At 43.9% G+C, this 13,428-nt stretch overlaps 1 protein-coding gene across 2 annotated transcripts; it reads right to left on the bottom strand.

Moving 5' to 3' along the window:
- Nucleotides 1–940: 940 nt before the first annotated feature.
- On the bottom strand, nt 941–11,130 carry LOC116444543 (UDP-glucuronosyltransferase 2C1-like). 2 transcript variants are annotated; one of them, XM_032110051.1, is made up of 6 exons: nt 10,392–11,130; nt 6,275–6,423; nt 4,894–5,025; nt 4,393–4,480; nt 3,536–3,755; nt 941–2,307 (listed from the first exon to the last, which is right to left on the bottom strand). In XM_032110051.1, exons 1-6 carry the CDS (start codon nt 11,104–11,106, stop codon nt 2,031–2,033), a joined length of 1,581 nt encoding a protein of 526 aa, XP_031965942.1. In that variant the 5' UTR covers nt 11,107–11,130; the 3' UTR covers nt 941–2,030. The 2 variants fall into 2 exon arrangements, with proteins under 2 accessions (XP_031965942.1, XP_031965941.1); XM_032110050.1 differs by lacking the exon at nt 10,392–11,130 and adding an exon at nt 7,913–8,673.
- Nucleotides 11,131–13,428: the final 2,298 nt, after the last annotated feature.

The following is a 13,428-nucleotide window of genomic DNA, read 5'->3' as shown; positions in this document are numbered from 1 at the left end:
TACAATTGCAGTAAACATCTACATGTGTTAAGCAAAAACTTAGACCTCCAGGGTGCAAGTATGTTTGGATTCTTTAAGCAGTACAACAGGCTGAATGTGTTTGGGTTCCTCAACACAGTTTATTGTGCACAGAGAGGTATTGTATTGCCTGCTAGCTGTAGGATTAGATCAGTCTGTCAGATTTAGAGTACATTCTGCGTCCAGTTGGAGAAATGCATCATAGACCATCCCTCATACTTTGGTATCTTTCTCTGCATTATATACAGACTCTAAAATGAAGAGGGGGCGTTGGTTTTGTTTTGGTTTTTTGTTTGGGGTTTTTTTGGTTTTTTTTTTTTTTTTTTTTTTTGGGTTTGTGGTTTTTTTTGTTTTTTTGTTTTTGGTTTTTTTTTTTTTTTTTTTCTTTTTAAATTCAGTACTAGATAAGCCAAATTTCTGAGTAGGTTACAGAAACAAAGCACCTCCTTACAGGGACTGTAACACTGCAACACTTTGTTCAACTTTTCCCAACTATCCTGTTTCCAGTGTCCTTTGTCAGCCCTGTCTGACCAGTGCCTGTGCAGCATGCTGGGAGGCTTGCTGGCCTTCTGCCATCCAAACTGGTATGTCAGCAACTGGGTTACAGGGGCTCGTAGTGATCAAGTTTGGTGCAGCTGTGTCTAGGGACCCACCTGGATCTCTGAACAGAGCAACCCCTTTCTGATCTGGGGCCTTAGTGTCATGCAGTTCCCCTTTCTATTCACTTTCTATTCACTGTGCATATTCCTGGTTATGGTCCCATCATGACAACAGGAACAGTATACCAGAAATTGCCATGAGATGCAGTAGTCTTCTTGTAACCCCTCTTCAGTATGGAAACGGTTCAACTGAGCTTTTGTACATGATGTACTATGAAGAGGTTTAAGCAGACGTTGAAACATGACAATGCTAATAAAAAAAGTTGATGTGGCATAAGGAATTTTATTATGTAAACAAATAATCATGTTCTGTTTGAAAACAATTCCAGAGTATTTAAAAATATCAGTTAAAATATGAGCAGGTTCTTTCTTGAGTAAGCTGGCACAGCAGTGAAATAACCTTACCTAGAACAGGAGGCCTGGACTAGCAGCATTTTACAGGCATCTTTAACACCTGAAGAAGTACTACATTTACTGCCACTCTTACCTGACCCAAGTGCAGCACTATTTTCTCCAACTTTTCAAGCAAAGCAAGTGGCTATTGCACTGTTCCCACATCGAATGTTACTTCTTTGCAAGTTCCCTCTAGAGGTTTTCCTGCATTTATCAGTTAGCATGGCTCAGAGGCGTTTGGGGTTAGAATGGGCAAGTTCCTGACAGAGGTGGTTTTCACACCCCTGCAGTGTTGCAGTTAGAAGGATGGCCCATGCAGCAGGAATTCCAGACTTAATGGAAAAGATAAATGGTTCCCAGAAAAGTAATTTTTTTTATGGTCTTAGGATTCTAGTCTGCCCTCAGCCCCCAAGTAGTCAGTGCCTTTGCCACTTGCAGCTCGTGATTTTCATGATCATGGCCCTTCAGATGGGTGCTTTTTAGGAGCCCATGGTCTCGGCTTCACTGTCCAGTCTGGAGAGAGCTGTTCTGACAGGAGAGGAAGCATTTTGGTTGTGAATCAGTGATCAAGCCTGTATGACACTAGAGGAGAGGACAGAGTTAAGGATAAGGAGCCTAGCTCCAGACCCACAGTACCACACAGGGCAGGGCTGAATTTATGAAATATACCAGAATATTTGAGATATTTAAAAACTTAGAGCAGCGATTACCATGGCACGGACCATGTGTGATCAGCTAAAATGGTCCCAAGAGATAAAGCAACTATAACTCAATTTTATTTAGACCAGAAGGAATTTACTGGCTAAGCAAGCAGCTCTGCCCCACAACAGCTTTGTTGTGGTGCATTCATGCTATGCCCAGCTTAAAGCATATCCTAATAAATTTGTTCACCAAAGAATGTGCATAAATGCGTTGCTGAGTTAGCCAAGGAGAAGAAAACTGCTGATGGGAACAAGATGTCTATTCTTTCTTCCTCTTTGCAATCCTGCCACATCTTCTACAGCAACATAGGCAGCACTTGAAAAGAATGAAGACAACAATGGCCGTACAGGTGAACAAGAATGCCAGAACATCCAGGGAGTGGTACTGGTACCAGGTGAGATGGTGAGCAGCTGGTCTCAAGTGCTTTGCTCCTTTGTGACGCATGACAAATTCAATCCAGAAGACAGCTCTGTCCAGAGGCTTAACGGGCTGGTCATGCTGTATCTTGGATAACTTCAGAGCATTTTCCTTATAGCTGGGGAGAAAAAAGAAGAAACCAAAGAGATTTCTCACTTATTCCTGAAACAAACCATTCAGCACCTGGCAGTCCTCTTGGAGGTAGACAGCCTTGCTTTTACTTTCATCAGTCTTATTTAAATATATTTGAAACGGGTCCAATTTATTCCTGTATGCATAAAATTAGGTTAAGAATAGTCATAGAGAAAGCCAGTATTTTCCAAAGAAAAGTTATTCAACAATTTTGCAGATACTTCTTTAAAAAAGGCAACATGGAAACATGTGCAGCATTTTCTGTTCCAATATAATAGTGTGCTGATTTGGGCTAGGATAGAGTTAACTTTCTTCATTAGTAGCTATGTTTTGGATCTGTGCTGGAAACAGTGTTGAGACAATAGGGATGTTTCCCTTACTGCTGAGCTTATACGAAGGCAAGGCCTTTCTGGCTCTCACACCACCCCACCAGCAAGGAGGCTGAGGGTGCACAAGGAGTTGGGATGGGACACAGCAAGGAAAGCTGATCCCAGCTGACACAAGGAGATCCCAGACCATATGGGGTCATGCTCAGTAGTAAGACTAAGGGGAAGGCTGGGGAGGCCACATGTACCAGCTGCCATCCAAGGTTGTTATAGATCACCTCCACCATGGCTGACTCCCTCAGATACTAGATACCTCCACGAGTGCTGGTCCATTTGTCTCAGGAATTTGCAAGTTCTTACTTGAAAGTCCTTCACACTTAACAGGAGTTGCTGCCAAAGACTGAGGACTTCTGCATTTTTTCCAATCCCTTCTTCAGTGACCTTATCCTTAGCAAGGGATCCCAGCCAGGCTTCCTTATCCTATAAGTCCTGACTGATAGGTATGGTAACCTAAGGATATTGCTAAGTCAGGGTAGGAGAAAGAACTGTTTTGACTACAGGCAGAGAAGACCTAATAAAACTAGAATTGTCATTCAGAGCCCCCAGAGGATTTACATTAGCAGAGAACTGTCTCAAATGCTCCTCTGAGCTTTCCAAGAACTGTTTTTCTCAAAGCAGTCATAAAAATGTAGTATAAGGAAAATCAAATTACTGATGTCTCCTTTTTGAGAAATGCTGATTCTCAGAAATGAAAGATAGTTTTCATCTGAAACCCAAACTTCAGCTACTCTGCATTTTCCACTCCCAGAAGAGCCAGCAGAATTTCTGATATCAGCAGCCCAGGATTTTAATAACCTCAACCTACTGTAAGGCAAGAACAAAACTCACGTGGAATTGTGAATGACTGTGTTCAGTGCATGAACCAGGTCCTCCGTCTTCATTGTGTTGAAATCCACCTGAACTGCAGCCCCTTTTGCTACCATGTGAGCAATGTTGTCGTGCTGGTCAGCAAACATGGGAATCCCAACCATTGGGATCCCATGGTAGATGGCTTCATAGATCCCATTGGTCCCACCATGTGTGATAAAGGCCTTTGTCAAGGGATGTCCTGGAACAGGGAAGGAGAGGTGCATGTTACAGCAGCTCTGGCAGACTGCATTCACTGGGATGTGAGCACTGCATAGAGGGGCCAGTGCACTGCTAGAGAAGGGAACAGCCCTAACCTCTGGATCAGCAGCAGACCTTGCATGCTTAACTTTCACACAGTCATACTTATTTTAACAGATGTGAATCAGCACGTCCCTCCAGACTACCCCAGAGTTACTGCAGCCCTTCTGCTCTTGTGCAGTGCTAGTTTTCACACGGTATCAGGTTCAGAACAGCCGCTGCTTCATCCTTGCTTAGGTCAAGCATTTTAAAGAATGAGCCCTGGAGATGAGCTGCAGAGGCCAAATCCAGCTCCAGAATACATCTCTACTCTTTACAGAGTACATCTCTACTTTATCTCTTTACTCCTGCCTATTGGTGCTTTTGAGCCCTTCCACACAACTGCCACCAAGCTCTGTAAGTCAGAGCCTTTTAGGAAGCTAAGGCTCCCAAGAGCAAAGCTCTGCAGCTTAAGCTGTGAAAGGAAGTTACCCACAAGCGTTACATGGTTCTGTTGCCTGAATTAACCATTCTAGTGGAAAAACAAAGGAAACCGTTTTTCCAAGGGTGTAATCCATCCCAAATAGAATCAGTCTCACCAAGCAGATCATTTTGTGGTATCCAATCATAAATCCTGGTGTTGGAGCCCAGAGTTTCTGGTTTTTTCCCTTTGTACCTCCAGAGGACCTTGAACAAAGGAAGAATAAGATAAACATGGTGCATGTGATGTGCCTTTCTGTATTATTACGTGTAATTTAGGGCTTTATCGCAAACCCACATAACCTTTTCCCAGTAATTCAAATATCTTTGGCTCCAGTTGAGCTCTTTGATTGGTTATTATGTGCTAATTATTAAAAATGCATGGAGTGATTTTTGTATTTTGGCCTGTAGATGCACCTCCACGTGATTTGGTTCAGAGGAGGTGAAACACCAGAAGTAACTCAGCAGTCTGTCCTGAGAGAGAGCCCAGCTTCCTGGCTGTATCACATCCAGCAGGGATGCAGGTGAAGAACAGGCCACTCCAAACATAAAAGGCTCACTGAGAGCAATGGGAGTGAAAAAAACAAGGCAACTTGTTTTAGGCTTGAAAAGAAATTCACCTTTTGTGGAAGCTGGCTGAGGGCTTTGGCAATCACAGCACTTTTTTCATCACTTAGGTTGTAGACCATCGACCCAAGAGTAAATACGATGACACCATGTTCGCCTGAGCTCTGAACAAATTCTTCCATTTCCTAGGAGAGGCAGAAAACATACCAGGGGTAATTACACAATGCAGATTACACTGATTTCTGTATGAATAGAGAGCATAACCTTTTCAACTTATTAAGGAAATGGTGGTGTGAGCACCTCCTGACAGAAGGGCATGACAAAGACAGACCTGGCCCTGTGGAAAACAGTCAATTTCTCCCTAAGGAGGAGCAGGACAAGTTGAGACAGGTGACAGATGCTTTGTCTTTTTGAAAGCAAGTTTCATGATACATTTCAAGCAGCAGGAATGAATCCTGGCACTATCAGGAACAGGCCGTACATACCCTGTGATACCCTCCATAGGATGGTCATGATTCTGGATTTTCCTGGAACGAGTACTTTGCATTACATAGCTCTGCTGAAAACTGAGAGGGTGTTTCAGCGTCCTGATGACACATTCACTGAGTTGGTACTGTCACTTTGTTAGTCAGACAGTTCTCATTTCTTACAACACACCACATTACTCAAAAGATTTTCTACAGATTAGAGCAATAGGTTTTCCTGTTCCTTTTATTAGTGTTACGTGAACTGGAGCAGTAACATGCAAAAGAGAATGGTTATCCATTTTCCCCAAGTTCAACCCCTGCTACAGGGGAGTGGGAAGAGAGTTGGAAGGTTTCTTTTAGGAGACAATTTGCACTGAAGATGGCCTATATCTTCCAAGGCTCCTACAGGAATGATAATCTACACCAGAGCTTGTCATGTTGTCATCTTCCGTATTTGGGAGTTTCAAATTCCACCTGAATACTGCGATTCACAGCAGAGTATAGGCTGGAGATGCTCAGTGGTTTACTCCCTTTAAGGTGTCTTAAACTAAGGTACAATAGAAAAAGTGTTTATCACTCATCTATTTCTGCAAGTTTTGACCCATTTTACCTAAAGAATTTGTCTTGCCACCATGCCTTTTGGCATCAGGTTTTTCAATGTTATCATGGGCTGCCAAGTCTGTATTTTGGAATTAAATCTTACACTTAAGTGCCCTGAGGTAGCACCTATCTTTCCTAAAACAGACACTGTATTACCCCATGCTGACATCAGCTATCGTCTTTTAAGACAGCAGGCTGCAAACTCAGCCCTCAGTTTGCACAGGATGCTAAATAGTTCCATGCTCCCCAGCAGCACCAGAGCATCTTCTTATGAATGAGCTTTCTCAGGACATGGTTTGCGTGGTTGATCAGGGAAAGAAACAGTCTTTGTAACAAAGCGGCCAATGGCAGAACAAAGTTAGGATACCTTTGGTAATGGTTTTGCAGGCTGGCAATGAAGTCCTCCCACAAACTCAAAGTTGGGCAGGAAAGGGCGTGGAAATTCAAAATCCCAGTATGTTCTGATTAACCATATCTCTGCTTTCCCCATCGTCTCACACAGGGTTGTGGGCCTTCCTGTGGACAAGGTGCAAGAGGTTTACAACATGCATGGGAGTGACCTTGTTTGCTCTAGATTGTGAAACAGGAGCCTTACCTTTGTCTTTTGGCACTCCCAATCAGTGTAGTTTATCAAACCATGCATGAAATGAAAACATCCACAAATCCGGACCTATTCCGTGCCCTGCCCCATGTTCAGCTTTAGCAAGTGCCCATGAGCAAGGTAATACAATCTTTAAAAGGATTTTGAACCTTCAGAATTGGTTTAGAGCACTACAATCAAGAAGCATTTAATGTCTAATATAGAAGTGCAATTCTTGTAGTGCTGAAAGACTTCATTACCTGTGCTTGTAATAAAAACACACTTTGGGGAAGAGAACAATCACACAAAATTTAGTTCCAAATAAATAATAAATGAATCACAAAGTGATGATCACCTGTCAGGGAGAGGGAGAGTTTAAACAAAGTTCTGTTGCATTTTTCAAATGGTGACTCATTTAGTGGCTGCTCTGACAACAATAAAAGACAGGTACAGACATCCCTAGTTTTCTTGAAGACTGGGTCAGCTGCTTCTGACACATACTGGGAAAAATTGGCGAACTTCATAGAAAGTTTTAATGTCATTTTATTCAAAATCCAATGTTTCTAGAAATCCATCTGAAAAAAAATCTAATAGTAATCTGATGTTTTATAGCTTCCCATTTGGAAAAATATATATTCTTAGGTAAACGTTGCAAGTTGTCTTTGCAGTATTTTCTCCACAAAGTGAAACTGGGGAGTAAAAGGGTTAGAAGTACTGACAAATTCCAGCCTAATGCAAGCAGGAATCAAGCTAAATAAGCAGCATGATAAAAATGATCTGTAGGGCATCATATACTACTTGGTAAGTATAATAATCTACACCAGTAAATTTTTCTTTAAATTAAAGAGAAATGAGTCAGTTACAAGGTTGCTGATTTGAAAATTAAGTCTGCATTACAAGTAGAGTGATATAAAGGTGTAATTAAGTCTTTATATGGTATTAAAAAAACCAACCCAGGGAAGAAGTACTAGTTTTCAGAGCACAGACACGTTCTTTGCAAATGCAGGAAGAGATTGGACAACAACAGAAGAGATGCCCTTGTGTTTGCTGTTCACTCGTTATCTGCCTAAACTTAGATACCGTGGACAAAATTCAAAGTCCATTGAACTAAAAGGTCTCTTTAATAGACTTTGAGTCATGCCTGAGTTGTGCCATGTCGGAACAAAATTTTCAGGTATGTTGTAGTTTAAGGAGACTATTTCAAACTCTGAATGGTGGATGAAAGGGAAAGGTGACACCATTCATTGTTTGAGAATCTGAACTCACACTCCACATCCTGCGTTATGTACAGTTGCAAGATACTTCAGGATTGCCACCTCTGCTGGCCTTTGAGAAAGCGTATTTTGAGACAACAGCATTGAGGTTCCAGAGCATTCAAAAGGCACAACCTATGCAAGAAAAGAAACCACTCAACAGCTGCCTTACCTAAGACATTACTGTAGTACCCATCCCATTCATCTCGCCAAAATTTCAAGAAAAATAAATCCGTGCAAAAGTAAAAGAGGAAGTTCCGTAGTCTTTCCATAAAGGACATCTGATGTGTCAGCCCCATTGTGCTAGCGGGCACATAGGAAGGTGGGGATGGGAGCCCACCACACAGCCGCTCTACCACATTGCCATCAGAGAAGCGGAAGCTGTAGACAAAAGGGATCTCTAGGATTTCTGCTACGAGCTCCCCGCCTACAGACAGGGGGTCAGCGATCAGAACATCAAACTTGGCCTGCTGCAGCTTTGCTATCAGGCGAGAGTTCATCACCACGGTGTCACAGGTCTGCTTTGACATATTGGTAAAGACCTCCAGTTGCTCTTTCATCGACCACATGATCTCCCAGGGGAAGAGATTAGAGGCTTCATTCATCCAGAAATTGAGGAAGTCCTCCATGGAGGCATCCAGGGTCTCCTGGCTAAAGGGGACTTGCAAGACTTCAAACGTGAAAGGGGAGGAGGTGTCGTGGTAGTTGATGAGCAGATTGCTTGAGGGCACCAGCACAGTCACTTCATGGCCCCGGAGAACGAGCTCTTGCAGAAGCACTTTCACGTTGATCCAGTGACTGGCATCCGTGGGCCAGACCACCACCCTCCCACAAAAACCAGTGCTGCAGCAGCATGCATAGGCGCAGAGTAGCCAGGGGAACTTTGGCCCCAACATCTCAGCGTTCCACGTACAAGTCTGGTCTGACCGAACTGGAAGCAATTCACTGCTTCACTGTGCAAACACTGTAGAGCCAACCAATTAAAAGTGGCATCTGTTTGGTGATTGGACTGGTAAACATGACAAGATTGGTAAATGTGGCAAGAGGGAATGTTGTAACACAAAACAACACTCATGGGAGGACTGGGCAAGCAGCAAATCCCATTCTGGAGTGTCCTGCAGAGCCACAGCTTATCTCAGAATTACAGCAGCTCCTATCTGCTCACCACAAAGTGCATTTTGCAGCATGTGAAGACCAGAAGTCTTTCCTCTGTGCTGTGGTTTAATCTTGATAGGCAGCTAGGCACCACAGAGCCTCTAAATCTCCCACGGTAGGAGGAGAAAAGGAAGGGCAAAAGTTAGAAAACTCATGGATTGAGACTGAGACAACTTAAGGAAACAAAAAAGGAAAGAAAAAGAGCAAGAAAAGCAAATGGTGCAAAAAGAACAGATGCTCACTACCAGCCAACCAATGCCCAGTGAGCCCCTGAGAAACAGCAGCCCTGACAAACTTCACCCCTATATCTTTTATTTTGTTGAGCACAAAATCATCATGGGCTGGGGTATCCCTTGGGTGAACTGGGGTCAGCTGTCCAAGCTGTATCCCCTCCCAACTTTTTGTGCATCCCCCGCCCCCTCACTGGTGGGGTGGGGTGAGAGGCACAAAAGGCCTTGACACTGTAAGCACTGCTAAGCAGTAATTAAAACATCCCTGTGTTATCAACACTGTTTTCAGCACAAATCCATCATGCAGCCCAAGCAAGCTAACAAAACAGATATTGCACATGGAGCCTTAAATGCTAAACTCCACAGTTCACAATAAAAAAAGACACCACAAGATCCAAATAGCTCTGAAGGTTACATAGCAGACACCAAACCATGCTTCAGCCAGCTCAAGATTTTCTAGTCTCTGTCATCATAACATGATAAGCAACACAAACACACAGCTAGGTACTCTTAAGGTAGGATACCTTAACAACTTAGCTCTCTCAGCAGAATTACAACTTACTAGTGAAATATAAATAAAAACACTTTAAAGTCTCATATTGAAATATCCATTTTATCTCCCTAGCAGCAATGCATATATGTTTGGCCTGTTTCCTTTCAAGCATTACTATAATTGCCTAGAGCAAAAATGGGAAAATAGTTATACAACTATTATTTTAAAAAATTTTAAAACCACTCACAAATAAATACAACCATCATCTAATAGGTTTTAGACACTTTCAGGAAAGCAAAGAACCATGTCTCTGTGAAGGGCCTTTTATCACTGTGAATTGGGGCTCCTCTGATCCCCCCTGACTTTTAAAGGTCCAGAGGAGGATATTAATCTCTCATTTTGAGACAAGGTAGGAAGCAAGAAGTATGCTAAGGGAGAAAAAGTGCTAGTGTTTGGTGGGTATATAGTATTTTACTGTTCTTAGTGTTTGTCATGATTCATCTATGAATATGACTAATGAGCTCTGTTTCAAGTGCTTTAGCACTGTTTCACAAATCCTGGAAGTACCTGTACAGCTGTACCAGTGTAGCAGGTGAGGATTAACAGGCAATGTTTGTACTTGCCTGGATTGTTTGACTTGATGCAGGAATTTTGAAGGAAGGAGAGTGAATTTGGGGCTGTCTTGCTCCTGATTTGTGCCTTAATCTCTCATGTCTGGGTATTTACTCTTGTGTGTACAGCAGATGTAATTTCTGGAAAGAGAGCAGCCTTACCTAAAACTTCACTGTAGTATTGATCCCAGCTTCCCCAGATAATGTAATGAAATATGAAATCCTGCAGAGCATAGCTGAGGAGGTTTTTTAGTCTTTCCCAGAAGGTCATCCTATCTGTCAGGCTGGTTAGGGTGGTTGGTACATAGGAAGGAGGTGCTGGGAGTGTTCCACAGAGCCGTTCCACTGTGTTGCCCATGGAGAACCGGAAGGTATACACAAAGGGGATACCCAGCTTCTCAGCAACCAGCTCCCCACTGGGTGACAGTGGGTCTGCCAAAAGGACATCGAAGGCGGATGCCCTCAGTCTTTCCATCAGGGCCTCATTCTTCACAACTCCATCACAAATGATTTTGGTTATGTTCTTCATCTGGTATATCTTTTGAGCTATCTTGTAAGCACCTTTCCAGACAGGTAGCTCTCTCTCCTCATAAAAAAAAAAATATAAAATTTCATCCATTAAGTCAGTCATCTCCTTCTTGGTGATCGGCACCTCAATCACCTCAAACTGGAAGGGTGAGGGCTGTGTGGGATTGAGGATGAGGAAGCATGAAGGCAGCAGCACGGTCACCTCGTGGCCCCGGACCACAAGCTCCTGTAGTATGTGCTCCATGTTCAGCCAGTGGCTGTTGTCAGCCGGCCAGACCAACACCTTCCCCCCGGACCCCCAGCCCAACACGGCCAGCAGCCACAGCGCTGCCACCTCCTTCCCTGCCATAGCCTGCCCTGTGTGGCAATGCCCGCGGCCTCCCTTCAGCGGAAGCAGGGAGGCTCCCGAAGTGGGCTGAGCCTGCGTGACACTGCCTTGATCACGAGGGTAGGGAGCCAAACGCAGGCGGTGTGAAACCGTCTACTGCATGATAGCATGTTTCATATCACGTTTTCCTAGGGGACAAAAAAGGTGACTGGCACCAGCTGGCACCCTCTGGTGGTAAACAGCTTCTTGAAGCTGGAAGATGTGATTCCTCCGGAGCAGCAGGGAGAGCCGCCAGCCCCGGGAGGCGCAGTCCAGCGGGGATTGTACCCTGTTGGTAATCCCGTCCCCCCTGCCTGTCTAACTACAGCCTCTGTGTTACTTGTTTGGTAGGAGAGCTGGCTTTTTATTCTTCTGGCTCTTTGAAACACAGCTGGGTAGCCAGCAAAGATGTTCACTGACTGTATGGGCACCCTTTTCCTTTTATAGAGCCACTGAGTATCCCTTTAGAACAGACGTAAAGTGATGATCCGGGTCTGCAGCCAAAGAGTTGCATCTCGAAGTGGATGAAACTACACAGCAAATGACTCCAGTATCAGAGTAAGACTGTCCTCATGTGAACTTGTCTCTTCCAGAGCATGCACCATGGGAGATCAGGAGGGGATAGTGCAGGCTTCCTGCCTGCCACTAAGTGCCAATTATGCACTATAAATTGAACCAGAAAATCCATTAAACAGTTTTATTTATATGGTCTCTCCTGATGTGCCATTAGGAAATAGTGTAAGTTCTCTTTTCTGTGCTAAAAATCATTATTACAGTATTTCTGCCCAGTGCTGTTACACAATGATTTCCTAATGTTGTTGTCCAAGGCTTTTGGCATGGTTTCCATGCTGCCTAGAGCATGCTTTCTGGGACAAAAATGCAGGTGTTGGAAACAGCTGGACTGTGAGAAGATACCAAGCTGAGATACCTTATCTACTGTACACGTCACCAGCTTGGTGTACTTGTGGAGTCTTGCAGCATGCAGGTATTTGCAGGCAATTGAACCCTGAGAGATTTGCAAAAGGTCTTTTTGAAGAGCTTAATGTGAGGGTAGTAGAAATGACGTGTGATTAATAAACATATTTTTCTGCATAATCACTCAAAAGAATCACACAGAAGAAAAGCCTGCAGGGAAGGACTTGTTGTTTTCACTGTTTGCTTGTGGGTGGGAGGGTATGTTCTAAATAAAACTTGTTTTGTGCAGAGAGAATTGGTTTTATATGACCAGTGACATAAGTGAAGTCTCTATTATAAAGCCACAGTGCATTTAAGTATTGCTACTGAGGGTGGCAAGACTTGCTTGTAATTCACCAGGTCTCCCCTCCTTGTTATGGTCCTTTGGATGAGGGAAATGTCTCTGTTCTTGGCTGCTTTCTGTGCAAACAGTCACCCTTGCTGAGTGCCCTGTATGGTGTGGAAGTCGTATGAAACTCCACACTAAAATTAATTATAACAAAAGTCAAATCCATCAATTGGGATGACCCTGATCCTGTCCCAGTGCAATGGCATAGAAGCAGAACACCCTGACTGATGGTGGCTCATGCCTTTTTAGGGACATAATGACAAACACAATGACAAACCTCTTGCTGACCTCTCCCTTGACTTTGCGACCCTGGTGGGTTCCTAGCTCTGCAGGCCATAAGGATGGACTCTGTATAACAAGAAGTGACATATCAGGAGACTTACCTAAGATCTTGCTGTGGTAGATATCCCACTGTCCCCAGAAGCTGTGGAAAGTATAGTCTTGCACATAGTAAGACAGAAAGTTTTTTACTCTCTCCCCAAAGGACATGCGGTCAGTGAGCTCAGACAGAGCTGCAGGTGTGTAGGATGGTGGCGTTGGGATCTTGCCACAGTGCCTTTCCAGACCAAAGGCTGGGGAGAAACGTAGTGAGTAGACAAAGGGAATGCCCAACTTGAGAGCCACGAGTTCCCCACAGGGGGTGGCCGGGTCTGACAGTACCAGGTCAAAGCCAGACCCCTGCAGACGAGCCAGCAGCTCTTGGTTGGTCAGCACTGCATCACACATGATCTTATTCATCTCCTGCCAGCCTGTAAAGAGTCTTGCCATCTCCTTGTAAAACTGCCAGAAGGTCAAGGTGGTTGGCCTGTTGTTGAGCCATAGATTCACTATTCCATTAATCAGGCTCTCAGGGACATCTTTCTCAAAGGGCACATTATAGATCTCAAACTTCTTCATGGCGTTAGGCTTGGGTTCAATGAAGAGGGAAGCGTTGGATGTCAGGACAGTAAAGCTGTGCCCGCGGCGGATGAGCTCCTCTAAAATTACATTCATGTTCAGCC

The sequence above is a fragment of the Corvus moneduloides genome, chromosome 5 (assembly GCF_009650955.1).
Source record: "Corvus moneduloides isolate bCorMon1 chromosome 5, bCorMon1.pri, whole genome shotgun sequence".
NCBI classification, from domain to species: Eukaryota; Metazoa; Chordata; class Aves; order Passeriformes; family Corvidae; genus Corvus; species Corvus moneduloides.
The sequence above is the reverse complement of the archived record's forward strand: the minus strand, read 5'-3'. Positions and strand labels throughout refer to the sequence as shown.